This window comes from Battus philenor, unplaced genomic scaffold, assembly GCF_028537555.1.
Source record: "Battus philenor isolate CCGP_79_NKW_IND1 unplaced genomic scaffold, ilBatPhil1.0.hap1 SCAF_17, whole genome shotgun sequence".
NCBI lineage: Eukaryota > Metazoa > Arthropoda > Insecta > Lepidoptera > Papilionidae > Battus > Battus philenor.
In genome coordinates this window covers 3956828-3973588 of record NW_027181679.1, presented here as the reverse complement: position 1 = coordinate 3973588, position 16761 = coordinate 3956828, and the positions used below count along the sequence as shown (strand labels likewise).

At 32.6% G+C, this 16761-nt stretch overlaps 1 protein-coding gene across 1 annotated transcript in view; it reads right to left on the bottom strand.

The window, feature by feature from the left end:
* Window positions 1–16717, bottom strand: part of PolE1 (DNA polymerase epsilon catalytic subunit 1) — a 31497-nt gene extending 14780 nt beyond the window's left edge. Inside the window, exons 1-20 of the mRNA XM_068762938.1 lie at window positions 16595–16717; window positions 16399–16522; window positions 16022–16240; window positions 14725–14954; window positions 13871–14191; window positions 13146–13246; window positions 12366–12507; window positions 11607–11739; window positions 10747–10860; window positions 10466–10640; window positions 9116–9383; window positions 7938–8047; window positions 6708–6826; window positions 6486–6625; window positions 4473–4655; window positions 3532–3650; window positions 3047–3165; window positions 2047–2248; window positions 982–1303; window positions 221–452 (exon numbers count right to left, since the gene is read on the bottom strand). Of these exons, the coding sequence (XP_068619039.1) occupies window positions 221–452; window positions 982–1303; window positions 2047–2248; window positions 3047–3165; window positions 3532–3650; window positions 4473–4655; window positions 6486–6625; window positions 6708–6826; window positions 7938–8047; window positions 9116–9383; window positions 10466–10640; window positions 10747–10860; window positions 11607–11739; window positions 12366–12507; window positions 13146–13246; window positions 13871–14191; window positions 14725–14954; window positions 16022–16240; window positions 16399–16522; window positions 16595–16677 (3456 nt within the window). The 5' untranslated portion in view covers window positions 16678–16717. The remainder of the gene's footprint in view (window positions 1–220; window positions 453–981; window positions 1304–2046; window positions 2249–3046; window positions 3166–3531; window positions 3651–4472; window positions 4656–6485; window positions 6626–6707; window positions 6827–7937; window positions 8048–9115; window positions 9384–10465; window positions 10641–10746; window positions 10861–11606; window positions 11740–12365; window positions 12508–13145; window positions 13247–13870; window positions 14192–14724; window positions 14955–16021; window positions 16241–16398; window positions 16523–16594) is intronic.
* Window positions 16718–16761: the final 44 nt, after the last annotated feature.

Sequence of the window (16761 nt, the reverse complement as noted above, 5' to 3'; positions counted from 1 at the left end):
ATGGATGCAATCCGCTTTCAACCTGCCCAGCAGTGGTCGTTCAACGACTAAAATGATGATGATGACTGTGACACGCCAGTTCAAATGTATTCTTAAATACCTAATTGCGAGTGTATATATAGAATTCATCCATAGAGTTTTCAATATTAATAATATTTAATATTAAAGACAAATCTAGACATAAATAAGAGATTTTATCGTGAATTAGTGTTGTACTAACCCCCTGCATGGCAGCGGGTATAGTGATGATCTTCTGTATGGCGCCACTGAGTCGTTCGATATAGTAGCCCCAGTCGAGCACGTCGCGGATGTCGATGTCCTCCGTGACACTGCTGTCCTTGAGCCAGCGGCGCAGGTGGTGCCTCTTGACCCCTGCAGGCGACTGGAAGATGGCCAGCGGGATCGCTCGCTCAGTCACCGGCGCACCGTCCGGTTTACGAGAGATAATGAACCTGAGAACAAAACATTTTAATTTATAACTTACTACTTAAGTAGTGTCACCGAAACAACTGCGCCATGCTTTAGAAAAGTGGCTAAATGTATAAATAATTATTTTAAACAATTTTTTGATAATAAAATAAATGTACAAATACATGAAAGTACAATGAAATGTTTACTATTGTACTAATTTAATAAAAATTTCTAAAAATATATCATTTCAATATAATCACATTACATAGAATATGGTGTTCTATATTATTTATCTGTTTACAAATACAGGCATTTTAGCTTACACACAAAACCAGAATCATGTTCTAAGATAAAGCTATGTGAGTAGTGTGTAGGTAGATATTACTGCAATGTAAAAAAGTTTCCCCGTAATTTGATTTACTTATTATAACGAAAACGTTTTAAAATTCCAAAAAAATCAATATAATTTAGACTATTATAGTGCTATGGCTTAGTTTGATTAGTGTGCCTGTAAGAGGAGCAATGTTTATAAATAAAAATTAGAAAGCACATATTTTATTATGAACCTACCTGCAAGCTAACCCTGCATCTTTCACCATCTGATCACCCAGGAACTCCGCAAGCCGTTTGGCCGTAGATATAGATGTGGACTTCTGTCCACCATAGTCCTCCAACTTCTTCGACATAGATCTGTTCTCGGATATCAGCTCGAACAGCTCCGAATCCGGCATGTTGGATCCTTTGCTGTACAGCACATCCAGCCAATAGTCCGCTACCTTAGCCACCGCACCGTAGCACGATTTCAAATCGTTCCCCTTGAGGAAGGCTTCAAACACAGACGACTGGAAGATCTTAATTAGCTGTAGTTCACCTCGACGCTTTACCTCGAAACCTTTAATAAATAATCGCTAATTACCATGTATATATTGGAATATCTCTGATAATTACCTGGTATAATTACTGGTTATATACACATAAGAGAAGAGATAAAAAAATAAAAATAAGCTTACTACACCTTTATCAAGGCTGCACAAATTAAGATATTTTTTGTGGATAATTTTTTACGGCTTTACAATACACTCCTTTATAAAGTCTCAGAATTATCATGTAATCAATTTTCAATATTTATTAAACAATGACTTTGTGAAAAAATGTTATCACATTATAAACATTTTATAGCAACAAAACTTGTGAACAAATAACTTTATTAAAGTGATATTTTGAACATGATTACAAAATAATTCCGAATTTAATATAGGCTATTCTCAAACCAGAAAGCGTTTTGAATCCTTGGAGCTTTTAGTAGAAGCACGATATTATAAGGGTATCTCAATTTAATTACAGTTTATATCAAATTGGTCTCATATGGAGTTCTTGTATATCTAGTATAATAGATCCAAGGTGAAAAAATTGGATATTTTCAATGATTTAAATTCGAACATAAAATACTATTACATAATAGTTAAAGATTTGTCAGGTTTATTACTTCATAATCTATAATCGTATTTTTACACGAGCATTGAAATTAACTTGAACCTTAGCAAAACTTACAAATAGCCAAGCACCAGCTTGATGATTACATCAGATGAATTATCATAAACAATAAATTGCTATCAAAGATTCTAAATACAATACCTTTGAGTTCTGCCAGCGAACCATCGAAATTAAACACGGCGTACCGCTTTTTCAACCTCTTGCCTTCCTCCTTGGAAGCGGGCAACACCATCGCAAGGTACGGCCCGTCCACTTCGAAGAAAATAGAGTTCTCTGCTCGCTGCTCGTATAACTTCGCCTCGGGGTCTTTCAGTTCGAAGTATTGATCGTTCGTAAAATAATCCTGAACACATTATTACATAAATAAAAAGAATTTAAAAAATTCCTCCATAAATAATGTAAAAACTATAACAAAAGCATAAAAATAGTAAAATGGAAAAATTGTTGATAATTTTTTAAAAAAATATATAGATATTAGAATTCTATATTTATGGTACTGTCAGTACCAAATGGCATAAAAATATTTTATTTTATAGCTGTGTAAATTTTTAAATAATTTTCTTATGTTTATCTTTTTTATTATTACTTAATCGAGCTAATTGTTGGGAATAACAATAAATAAAATTAAATAAGAAGGAGATAATTTTTTTTCGTTATATCAGAAAAACATGGTAAGTAACATGCTTTACCCATAAAAAGATGGTCCATCTAAGGTATTTCAAATGAAAAAAATATGCTAATTATGTAATAATACTAAAATAATCATAACTCAAATACAGATGGTATAATATAGCTTCTTAAAGTTATCGCCTAGATTCTAATGCATATTAATTTCAGAATTATAATATCAAGAATGTGTATATTTTTTATACCTTGACCAAAATATCTTCTCATCCAAAATACCGGAATATCTGAAGACAAAGTTCTAACCAAAATATGTAACGTTGGAAGGTTCTCGAGTGACCACGAGCAGGTAGACGCGCCACCGGAAGGCGCCCCGCTAGGTACACCGACAACATAGTTAAAACGTTGCGAGAAGTCGTTAGATGCGTGCAGCGCAACACCAGTCATCGTGGTGACGATCTTTGAGAAAGACCTATGGCTTGCAGTATATCGGCTGAAAAGAAAAAGGAGAGGATACCTTGACCATAGCATTGAGGACAGCGTTAGGATAAGACACATTGATCTTCTTTTTCTTGGCATGCGTACTCGTGATGGTCACGTTCTCAGGGAACGATGATGGCAGTACACACCATATGCCTGAAATATTTAACAGTAACATATATACGTGCAATTATTAGTCCGAGTTTTAACGAAACAGCTAATTAATATTTTTTTAAACAGGGTAATCCCACGCCAGAGCGCTTTATATTAACGTCATGATAATCAAAATATACACTTTTACTTTGGATTTTTTGTTGTCATTACCTACAAGACCATAATAAGAAGAATCCCACAACACAAAAAGATGGCATTTGGCAGAATATTAAACTAAACTTCTCTCTCTATTACCTAATAAGTCGTCGTCGTTTCTGTTCCTAGATGCCCACTGCAATGATCAGTCAGAGTGATCAGTTTAATTGATGAAGGGGGAAAAGAAAGCAACAAAAAAAAAAATAACATTACCGTCTGTATCCAGTTCCAGGGGACGGCCAACTTGTTCGATGATCTCTCGCGCGCGCATGATTATGTTAGCTCCCGTGTAGCACACGATGCCCGCCATCTCCATACTGTGCCAGCGAGCTCTGGACACCAATATATTTATTGAAAGTATTCATTTCGAATTTTCTATTTACCAATTAAAGTTAATAATTACTAGTGTATACTTTATAATCTTAGCCATTGAAAAGATAACAGATCAAATATATACCGCCAACAGCCGTTACAAGTGTGAATTTAATTTTGTTTTATAAAAGATTTCCTTATAAAAAAATATCTTTTTTTCCATAACCTTAAAAGCACATAAAATTATTAACAAATTTATTATTTTAATACATATGTTATAGTTAGAGATATTCAAAATCCAGAGTTATAAACGGACAAATGATTATCAAATGGCCGCTTGGATCTTGAGATTATGAATTGGAGACCACGACAAACGCTGCATAGAACGTGCACCCAAAAGGTAGAGAAACGACCATGTTAAGGTCGTCAGAAGCTGCTGAATGCTAGCCGCTTCCAACAGTGAACGTCCTGCGACTAAAATGGTGATAAAGCGATTATCCCTCTCTCTTAATTTAGGGATTCAAAAAATAATTAATTTGTCGTTAATTTATTTTTAGTGACTCAAAGTAACCGCCTCTATAATATTCTCATATCTTATATATCTCTTTTACAATAACTGTATGCAACTATGCACTCGATTATCTTCTTTTTTGAAGCTTTTAGTCAACCAACATACTGAAAGTAAATTAAAATATGTATGTTAACGTTTTATTCAAATATACATATGTATTATTGTCGTATATGTATATATATTTATATATATATACATATACGACATCTGGTTATAACGGCACGTAAATGTGGAGGTAAAGGAATGCACGGTCACTTAAGCGGGGACTTACCCGCGTCGCATCACGTAGCCGTAGAAAGAGTTGAGGATACACTTGTGGGCGAGCTGGAGCGAGTCGTACAGCACCTCGCGGCTCTTTGCGCTTTTGATTTCAGCCGCGTCGCCGCCTTTAATCGCGGCGGCGACCGTCGCCTTCGCCTGCTTGTTCAGCGCCTTGTACTCGTACCGACGATCCCTGTGTTATATCCAGATGTCGTCGTTACAGCCCATACACGTCAACTGTTAGGTATTAGCCTCCCTTAAAGATATCTATGGGGGATATATCATAATCGCCACGCTTGGCAGGCAGGTTGGCTATCGCAGTGTGGTATTATGGTACGATGAGGACGTTTTTTATCAGCAGTAAAAATTCCATATAATTAATTCAAATGGTATTAATTATATATAAGATTGTATCCCGGGATTCGAACACGCACCTATGGCGATCATATAGTCTCAGCCTTCTACCGCTACGCTACATTCAGTACTATGCTCCTAAGTTATACGAAGCTCAATTAAGTTTACGAGCGACTGATTTAAAAAAAAAAGTCAAATAACATTTATTTGCTACAAGTTACTACACTTCACTTTAAAGAAACCTTAATAATGATATATTCGTATCCAGACTGTTTCAATGTTTACTAAATATAAAATTTTGTTTTATTTAAAAAAATACATGGTTTTCCTGAGTTTCTTTTGCATACTGAGTGCAATAAGCGGTCTTATTACACAAGGCAACCATAGTATAGAAAAGGTAAAAGTGCAAATAATGGGTAGTTAACGTGTACGGAACATATATGTAAACATACGAACATAAACATATATATATATATTTATAATAGGGTGTAATACATATTATAAATGTAATACGATAATAAATAAAAACATCAAACTGATTTGGATCGCATTTGCCTCGGAAAGAATAAAAAAACCGAGGAAGTAAAAGAAATGAATTAACAGATTAATAATCATAGGTCTAGGAATTAGATCTTAACCATTTTCAATGTTATGTTGGATAAATAAATTTTGAAATTGGATTGTGATTTCCTACTGCTGCAAATATAACAAAATGTTACCCTTACACAATGAATGCTATCCATATATACAGGTATGACATTTATCAATCGCGAACGTCAATTTTCACCCATAAATAGAGCATTAGCTTTAGATCTTAAGAACACATAGAATCAACTGAAGCGTTTTACTTTCCAATGACTGTACAGTACACCAATACATCGCTTTGTCGTTTCATTTTGCATTTTTTCGAAGATGCATCGGTGCCTAATTAGTACTAATTTTCACTATGCTAACGGCAGTGAAAATTTTAGACTTTAAAGGTTGTGTTGTTTTGGGTTAGAATCTTTAATTTTTCTAATTTTGAAGGTATGGAGAAGATCTTGTATAACCAAGAATTCTCTTATGAAGAACTATTGCAACTTGCTAATGAAGAAGATGATTTAACTTCCAAACAAATTTCCAAAGCGATGTGTTTGATTGACGAAGCTATGTAGGTTTTTTTTGTAAAAAACGATCCTGTCAAAGTCTGAGTTTTAAAGCGTCCCAGGCGATAGCTGCGAATATCAATTGCTACAAGAAAATTTACATTGAAAAAAATCTGTTCAACAAACATAGTACCAATTGTTTGTGAAAGAAAGTCGACTTACGGCAGCAACAACTATGGAGTCATCAGATAAAGATTAATTTTAATTGTTTGAATGATTATGAATTAATCAATTAAATAGTTTATTATGTTTTTTTCATGTATGTAATAAAATTTTATATCATTTTTGTTTTTTAAATATTTACTTCGTTCAATTTTCTCTTAGAAAGTAGCCTAGCTTCGATCTTTACATGTTTTGCTATAAAAAAATGTTAATTTGCGTCGTTTCAATTTTCGAGAAGCGTTTTTTGGAACATAACCACGAAGCAATGTGAGATATTGGTGTAATTAAACACGAAGCAGCCATAGATGAACGCTTTGAAATGTGAAAAACTCATTTAATATAGTATTAATAAATGCTTTTACCTGAAAGCTCGCACTGTGTCGACATAAAAAGAATTCTCCTTTTGACAAACTGTAGTCGTTCTTACTTCGGTTCTAGTCACTTTCGTTTTCTTATACGCAACCTTACAATAATCAGCTAGACGTTTTTTTTCATAAGCCGCCTGAAATTATAAATGGATAATATAAATATTTCTATTTATAAAGAAAAAGCCGATAATAATTCAGAAATATATGCTACAGTACTTGATCTTCTTTAGGTAAAGCATGGAAAGCTCTGGTGGGTCCGCCGGGATAGAGAGGTGGAAACTTTTCAGTCTCCAATTGCTGTTGGATGCGCTGGTATTCGCTTCTTGATGCTGGCACTGGAATAATTTGTTTCATTCGACAATTAACGAATATTAAGTATTTAAAAATCTACTCCTTGCCGCCATGGTACCTTAATGCTTTCGTATACTGCAGTTGCTGTCGATAAAAGTTTTATTATACACATATTTACTCGTAAGGGGTTTCTGTTTAGAATTTATGAGAAATACAGCAACGATAAAAACTCAAACTTATCAACTTGTTACTGTTGTGCTACATGAAAGTAGAGAAAGGTAATAAAAACAAGTTTTTTTTTTTAAAAGAAACTTCATATTTTTGGCACAGATTAGAAATACTTTTATGAATTTTTTTTTTTTGGTACTCTTTATAGCTTAACTATAAAGTACTCCAGATTTTGACGAGGAGTTGCCTTTACAGACAAGCTATTAATAACCTGTGCAATGCAAAAAGCAAAGAACATATAAGATATTATTATCTTTGCGAGTCTTTCTGCTACTAAAATTACCTCCCATCACGACGTGTGGTCTATTACAGCATAGTTATAGAAAATATATTTTCTTTTCCTAATGGTACCGAAACTGCTGTACCGCGCGTAGAAAAGTGGGGGGGAGTAATGATTGTATTATCAATATCCAGCCAACGCTCGAGGCGGCGGCGCTTATGTTTTTAATTTTTTTTTAGACCAGCGCTTTCGGTTTTTGACTCGATATTTGCCTTCACTATAATTTTTATACGTGACGTAAGTTCACTATCTACTTTAATGACATCAACATATTTCGACAAAGCCTTTCATATCTATATAACTCCAAAATGCTTGGTTTTGGATACATGTTTTATTTATATATTTCATCAGAATAGTATGCCGTCCAATTCTAAGATCGCTTAGATAAACACATACAGAAATTATATGTCAATAGCTATGTCCATGTAAACTCATATTTTTCAGTCGTCATTAAAAATATATATGCGACAATTATCCCCAATACTGGTATTCAAACATTAAATCTATTCAATAGAATCAACATTCCGAACATGGAACGTCAAATTTAAATGGACATCATATCAACGTCTTGACTTTTCGAAGGTTCTTAGAGCCTATTAATAATATTAAATGTTTGTTGTTTTATAGACATGTTAAGCGTTACTTACAATACTCGCCACGCCACATCCAGTCCATGTGTCGCTGGCATGCGGCTTCTGGACGGTTATGATCACACACCGCGCAAACGCTGGAATTCACCATCGCAGACGGCTGCAGCCTTTATAACAAACGAAATTAACTAACACAGCCCAATGGATTGGTAATTAGGGGTGAGGTGATGGATGGAAGGTGATGAAAACAAAGGAACAAAGAATAGATGAGTGATAAAGATTATGTTAATTACGTTAGAAGACTGTATGAATGTAAGAAAAGGACCAATATTTAGCCACTTCCGCACATGCAGTGGTAGTCGTGCAATGAAATGCACCGCCCGCCAGCCCGCTGATAAATGCGTATGCGGCAAACAATGCGAATCACACAACCGCCACCACCAAATTACTCAACACGTGTTTCACCCCTCCACGGGGTATCTTCGGGAGTTATGTTACACCAATTAGTGCCAAACACAGAGTGACTCTGTACTGACTACCGTGACTACCACTGCTATAAATGGCTATATATTGGTCCTTTTCTTACTTAGGATGGACTTCCGCGAGGTAACGCCTGATTCCATTAAATACTGTATGAATATATTTTTATAAAAAGAATGAAGTCTTTCAACAAAATAGGGGAGTACCAGAGGTACCCCTAATAACGGGGGCCATAAAATAAATGGATTGGCAAGTTGAAGTGACTGTGGGCAGGTCATATAATGCACAAAACTGATGACCTCTGGATATAGGACAACCGTCCACAAAGTGCATGGACTACTTTGTTATGACCGTTAAAAAACACTGCATGCGAGCCGCTTCTAACCAGTTTTATAAGACCGTAACATTAGTAAACTAAACTCTTAAACCCTCCACTAACCCCTGCATATCTCATATGTCGTTACATTTAATTTATTTGGTTTAAAAATACATTACATATATATTTTATACATACACCTGATGTTAATTATTGGTGTGGTCTGTCAAAAAAGTATTAATGTATTAGTATCCCTCTTGTATTGAAAGCTAATATATGTCCACAGACAGGCAAGAAGTAAAAGCAAAGGCTTCTTTTTCATTCACGAAATATTTCACCGTCTACCCTTCATTCCATATATGTACATTATATGCACCATATTTATTTTTGTATCTTAACCGTAGAGAAAAATAATTTCGGAACAACAAAAAATAGAAACCTGTTAGTAAGAATAATATTCGGATACATAGCGCCGACATCCAAATGATATATCAAAGGATTTTCATCTCTCCGGGGGTGATCTTTCATATGTTGCAACTTGGATTTTATCTCGGTACAGACTTCGTCGAAATTCGTCACCAGATCTAAAGGTATACCCTCTTCCACTTCTATAGCATGCCTCATTGTCTTCTCCGTGGTCTCTATTAGTTTCTCGACAGCTGATGGCACTATGCGGAACTTGCATTTGATATCGGCACGGAACACACCTAAAACATTAACAATTTTGTTTATAATCTGTAATGTATAATCTGTAATAATGTTGTAATTTAATATAAATTATGTTACTAATATGATGTACTCCTAGTAAAATAATTTTGTAGTTTATAATAAATACCAATCTCAATAAAAATAAACATTGTATCTATGATCCCGTAAAGTTAAAAAGAAGGGAAGACATAGAGTGAATTCAAATTCTAAGACACATTTTTGTTTGGTTAAATTTAAACCTTTAATATATATCCCTTAATATGATTATTAAATGAAGTCAACTTGTAATATATTATATATAATTACTATATCATATTAACTTATTATTATTACACATTTTATATATATATATAAAAATGTATACTTGCAACATAACATACAAATACCGCAATTACACATATTAAAATATATATGTACATATCTATTAAAATTAGCTTTTGTACCTGTTACTACCACTGTATATATATTATTATTTATGTATGTATATATATTAATGTATATACCTTATGAATTGTTTAGACGAGTCATAAAATTATATGTACACTGCGTATATATAGTAAGTATGTGTATATAATATATGACACTGTAATTTTTTCTTTAAACAATAACACAAAGCATTAGTAACACATAGCTCTGGCAAGAGCTCTTTCGTGAGTCAGTGGACCGCATGTTCGATTACCGGGATAGTCTTATATATAATTCACATTTTGCATTGCCATTGTCCACAAAAAAGTTTCCAGAGGATGGAAGCAGCGTTCTCTGTACTATATAATATCACTCTACCTTCGCCAACCTACCTGTCAAGCGTGGCAATACAGTATATCCCATTCCAATGGACAGTACCAGTACATCCCAATGGGGGAAGCATATGCCTTGCTGTGGGCGTATATGGGATGAATCGACGAAAGGGACAGACAGATAATTATAGTGAGCATCAACAAGTGCAAATAAGATTCAAGATGTATTTACACGCAACTACTTTTCATGTACATATTCAAGAAACATATGTATGTCTTTTAAAGAAACGGCGATGTCTGCTAATAGCAGTTACCACAATTCATTTACTAATTGATGTTTATACCAGATTCTAGAGCCTCCACGTGGCCGCCAACATAAGTCTCGGATTCCAGCACGTGTCCGTCCGCAGTAAGCTTGTTGAGTTCCTCCACCTGCTTGTTCGGGAATACGATGTTCGCGTGAAACGCCTCCACCATTAGCAGCGACTCGCACAGGGTGCCGGAGCCTTTACGGAGCACCTGTAACGTGAACGGGCTTACCTTACTTAATTGTAATGCAACTTTACCTAACTGTGTCACCGGACATTACATTTAATGTTTAAATAATCAAATACAGTTTGTTTACCTCATCGGGCTCCAAAGGAATGATGGTGCAAAGCGCAAAGATAAACGGATGCACGTATTTCATATACAAATAATATGTTGCCACCGCATCTGATACAGAATAATTTGACAGCACCTGGAATTAGTTAACATGTTAACGCCTGCTTCAATTTAAGTTTTAGCATTAATTTGAATAGAAAGTATGTAATACATTCAGGATTAAAAATAGCTTTTTATAAATTTTATTAGTAGTCTAGGCGAATCATAAATAACAAACATGACTGTAAAACAGAATATAACATAGAAAAACCTATTTATTTTTAAGAAAATTATTTAAAACTATTTACTAGACCTATGATTATCTATCTATTAATTCATTTCTTTTTCTTCTTCTGTTTTTATTCTTTCTGAGGCAATTGCGATTCAAATCAGTTTGATGTTTTTATTTATTATTGTATCATATTTATAATATGTATTATACTGTTATATATATTATACCGTGTTTATTATAAGTGTATATGTTGTATACATATGTATGTTTGTTTGTATATATGTATATATTGCACATGTTATACACATATTTATAATTCTACCTTTTCTATACTATGGTTGTCATTATACTTTTTGTTTATCATTATGAAACTAGTTAAATGTATCCTAGCATGTAAAATAAAAAGTAAAACATTACTAAATAAAAAAAGTAAAACATATCTTGAAAGAACCTTAAACCAATTTCTAACACTTCTGTAGTGTTTATCAAATTTTAAATCGTTTACATAATATAATGTCTTCAAAGCTAGGCAGTATCCTTGTGGTTATGAATTAGAATTTCATCTTTGTTAATGTTGCAACACTGAATAAAATGTGAATACTATGTTTTACCTGTGGTTGTTCAGCCGCCATTCTACACATATCTTCAGGATCCAGCTCCACAGGGTCGTAACGCAATTTAGCCTTGGCAACGGCTTTTAAGCCTTGAGAACCTACTGGCAAATATGAGTCACGTTTCACCCAACTGCAAATGTATTCATAATTAGTCTATTATTTTTAACAACTTTCATAATATACAGGGTGATTGGATATAGCTTTGAGCGGTATAGCTCATATCAGAAAATAATTTAGACTTTTACTATGTCCAATCATTCTTAAAGTTATCACTCTGAAACTGTGTTAGAATGTGACAAGCCAAAACATCTGGTAGTACAAAGTCTGAATACACAGACAGTAAACAATAATTAATTTCAATAAGTAGTACAATACCCGGTGATAAATATTACACATTAACCTTTGGAAAGAGACAATCGACTAATTTCGACTTCGTTGAGCGTTATCTCTGTCGCACTAAATACAAACAGTGTGTGGGACAGAGATAATGCTCTACGAAGCCGAAATTAGCTGATTGTCTCTTTCCCAAGGTCGATGTGCAATATTAATCGCTGGGTACTGTAATCTGAATTTTGAAACAAAATTCTTCACATACTATCATTATGTCAATTATAATATCAGAAAACAACTAGTTTTGGATATGGTGTACCATACTACTAATTGACAACAAATAACCTATACAGACATCCCTTATAAGCCTTTTACATCTATAACTAATCATCCTGTACAATACAATTGTATGAAATTATCACTTGCCATAAACAATCCATGTGCATGGCGGGCCGGCAAGCGTAAGTTCCATCTCTCGCAGTAATCTTACTAAACCCAATCTCCAACTTCATGTCCAGGCCCAAGGCAGCAGCACGCGCCTCTACAAATGGCCAATCGAAGAAGTCACCTGTAAAAAGTATATAGCATAAACTACATATATAACATTAACTGGAAAACAATATCAATTATAACCTGTAATAACAATCTCATATGTTTTAATTAATCTATATAAAAATGTTTTAATGTTTAAATTACACTTTAAAAAATGTTCACTGGCACGAAAAAAAAAATATTATTTGGAAATAATTTTTAAATTTCTTATTATGTATTCGAATTTAATTTTTTTTTGGCGCAAAATTTAGACTATTTTGTTAGTTTTCAAAAAACGATTTAACAAATGGTAACAGTAATTGGTTTACATTATTGTGGTCACTATTCAGCTACGATTTTCGACTAGTTATAAAGTTTTAAAATCATGCAAATATTTATTGAAGTCTCAAGTGATGACGATAAAGAACGTATCTGACCAGCCTTGGTACTTTAGAATACCAGCAGTTATCAAAGTAAATATGAAGCAAATTGTTAGAAATCCTTGCCACAAGCAGAATGGATCAAGTAGAATATCTTTGAAAAACATACTTTGTAACAGTGCTTAAAGACAAATTACGTATAAATAATATTAGTACAAACTAAATCACATCTTTAACAAGAAGTCTTAAATTATAACGAACAGAAAAAGATTTATTATCAAAAATTTCACTTTACCATTGTATGTGACAAAAATATGCGGTTTTACATCCATAATGTGGTCAAAAAACTTCTGTATCAAATCCAGTTCATTTATTTCATTGAATACTATAAATTGTCTGAAAATTTTAGAAATAGAGCATGAAAATAAAATATCAATAATTTGATGACACAAATCCATAATTTATACTGCCCTAGAAGAAAATTCTATTAAAGAAGGGTTAACTTGTTTTCCAAAATAACCAAACAAGAAAAACAAAACAATTTGATTTTATATAATTTTAAGGAAATGTTTGGGGTTGCGTGTATTCTTTAGCTTATCTGTACTAATGGCACTATTATGGCTCAAATGAGGCAGAAATATATTGTTCACAGAGTCCAAGTTGTTACTTGTTTTGATTTTGAAAATTTGGCTATATTTATTTGGATTGATTGACTACAAATCGTCACAGCGAATGAGAGAGGCAGTACTCTTTCTCCGCTCGTACATTAGACTGCGCCTGGGTACTCTTCCTCAAGGTTCGACACCTTACGGTATATGCAATGCTAGCTTGCATTAATTGTTTAAAACTATACATTACATTGAACAGTACATTGAACAAAACTTTTATCATAGAGATATGTGTTACAGATGTAATAATTAAAAATAAAATGTCCTTAAAAATTATCCATAAAATATGTTTCCTAAAAACAAATTGTTTTTCGTTACAGCAAAGGTATAGTCAAATAAAAACTAATCTTACCCTTCAAACTCAGGTTTTGGTGTATATTCAAAATCTTCAACATCAGTAGCAATTATTTCTCTATTAGTTATCAGATATCCTTGTCCGTCAATCATATAAGATATCATCATAATTTGATCAGTCTGTGCATCAGGAAACTTAAGTGGAAGCTTAGTTGTTTCTATATCAAAAGCAAGAACAATAGGGTCCGGCCTTTCAAGTATGTCATCTCTTTTTGTAAATATAGGGACATCAGTTCCTCGACTCTTTACTGTATACCATGTACCACAGAATATTTTCATATCTATTGAAACTCTGACATGGTATGGCACATCATGTTCCCTTTAAATAACATTTAATTATTAATTATAACACTGGTGACACATAAGGTTAACATGTAGACAGTTGTTTGAACCATTGTCAAACTGAAAAGGAGCGACTGGGCTAATAGTGGCTAACCCCTAGAAATATTTTTCTTACAAAGAGTACTATTATCCTTAAAAAGCCATTACAGTATGAATTTTTTAAACTATTGGCAAAGCAGTACTGGAAATGTAAAGATTTGTACACAAAGTAACATAAAGAACATCTAAAGATGTATCAAATTAAGTTATACTTTTAAAATTATAATTCCTAAAAGCAGTCTTGTCCAATAGTTAACAATCCACATTTTTTTGACATTGTATTACACATAGTCGAATCAGAAAAGTGTCTTTCTATTATTCATGTTCTTAATTAAAATTGCCATTAATTGTGTTATTATACAATAAACATTAATTTACAATACTATTTTAGTCATCTATAACTCCTTGCCCCTCGCTCAATTTCAGCAGCATCCTTTATGTTAAAAGTTATAAATATAGTGAATAATGTACCTTATATCAATAATATTTTCCATATGATCAGTGGTCTTTTTAGCATGCTCAATAGCTGCAGCACTAGTCAGTGCATTAGTCAACATTTCAGAATAAATCACATCTTTCTTTTCTCGCTCCTTGTTTTTGTTAACAGCCGTCAATATCTCTTTTCTTACTTTCATCATTTCATTTTGTGACATAAAGGATAATTTAATATAACGCTGCTTTATTCCTGATAGATGATTAAGCTGCAAATAAAAGTCAATCCAATATAGTACCTGACATATGAAAAACTGAAACATTGGAACTAATAACCCTTCATAAATGCAATAGCTTTTAACTACATTTACATAATGTTTCTGAAATTCCAAAAGGTATAATCCAAATTAACAAGGTAAATCAAACAAGCAAATCAAATGCCTGGGTACTATACTGAACTCTTTCAAGTAATTTCACTTTTAATTTGTGTGCAATAATATGGCAAATATACAACAGATAGAGAGAGAAAGATAAGGTAATCATTTAAGGTTGATCAAAGATCTTTTGATTTTATAATCAATGTCATTAAACATTAACAGAAAGTTGCTAATTATATAACATCTCTTATGTTAACCATTAATATGACAAAATACATAAATTTCAAATTAGCAAAAGCAATAATTTATATTTTATAATATAAAAAAATTAAAGCTGATAGAATCATAAAACAACATTATACAAAAGAAATAACATCATCTGCAAATACCAAAAAATAAAACAGAAATTTCATTGCAAAAATAGTTAAACACAAAATAATGAATACTCACAATGTTATGTCCATAGAAAAGTAGCATTCATAACAAAAAGGAATACATATATAATAATTGTATATTTAGTTAAATTATCTTAATATAGATAAGCCCAATATGATTCTAATTTCGAAATTTGGCTCTATAGATGGCACTGGGACATGTAGAAGTGACCACTGTGAGTGATCCAAGATGGATATAATTATTAAATATCCAGGTTACTATAATAAATACAAATATCTTGTAAATTGAACAATTGTATAACTTTTATTGGGCGCTATGGGTCTACGACTTAAACTAAGTGTATTTTTAAAGTCCAATTAAAAAAAAGAACTTTAAAAGAACTTTTTTAAAAATATAGTTAGTTAAAATAAGTATATAGTTAGTTAAAATTGTTTAAAGAATTGTATGTTAAATTTATATTTATATTTGAATAATGGTATTGATTTAAAAAAAAAATGTATGATGTGTTACTCATTGCTCTATGAAAAAAAAATATGTAAACACTTTATAGCAATAAAACGTACCAAATCCAAATCCTCTTTCACAACAATGTCTATTTTATATATGGTCCCTGCATATTTTTTTGATAAATATTGTATAACTTCTTGTTCACACTCTTTTCTAGATGAAATAAGGAAATAGGGCTGAAACATTAAAGACACCTTGAACCGAGATCCATCCATTTCAATAAAGTAATAATCCATTGCTGCAACCAAACGCTTGTCTTCGTCAAGTATTTCTGCCTAGAATAAATAAAATTTTCATGTATTTACAACAATTTAAATTGGTGAAATATTGAAACAAATACTTTTGAAAATGCCTAAGGTTTTTGATATTTAAATTTTTCAAATAAAACTAATGACATTATAATAATAATTTTGTTTGTAACAATATTACTTACAGTATGCATGTTGATGAGATAGCCTGTTCGTTCTTTGGTGTCGCGTACTCTATCAAAGCCATATTTCGAATCAATTCTATCATTTTCTACGGCTGTACGAATCCGAGATTCTGAAGATTCTTCCCTAAAATGAGTATCAAAAAAATTAAATAGATATCTCTCTACCAAAACATTGTTTGTAAATAATAACAAATACCTGGTAAGCGAGGAAGATGTTCCTGCGTCCTTTTTATGTTCACTTCTCTCCGCTCTAAATTTACCAGTATTTTGCAAAACCATAATACAACTTGATAGTAAAAACGCGAATTATTAACATTAATATCGCTTAAAAATGGCATTCAACATATTTCAAATGTCAGTAAT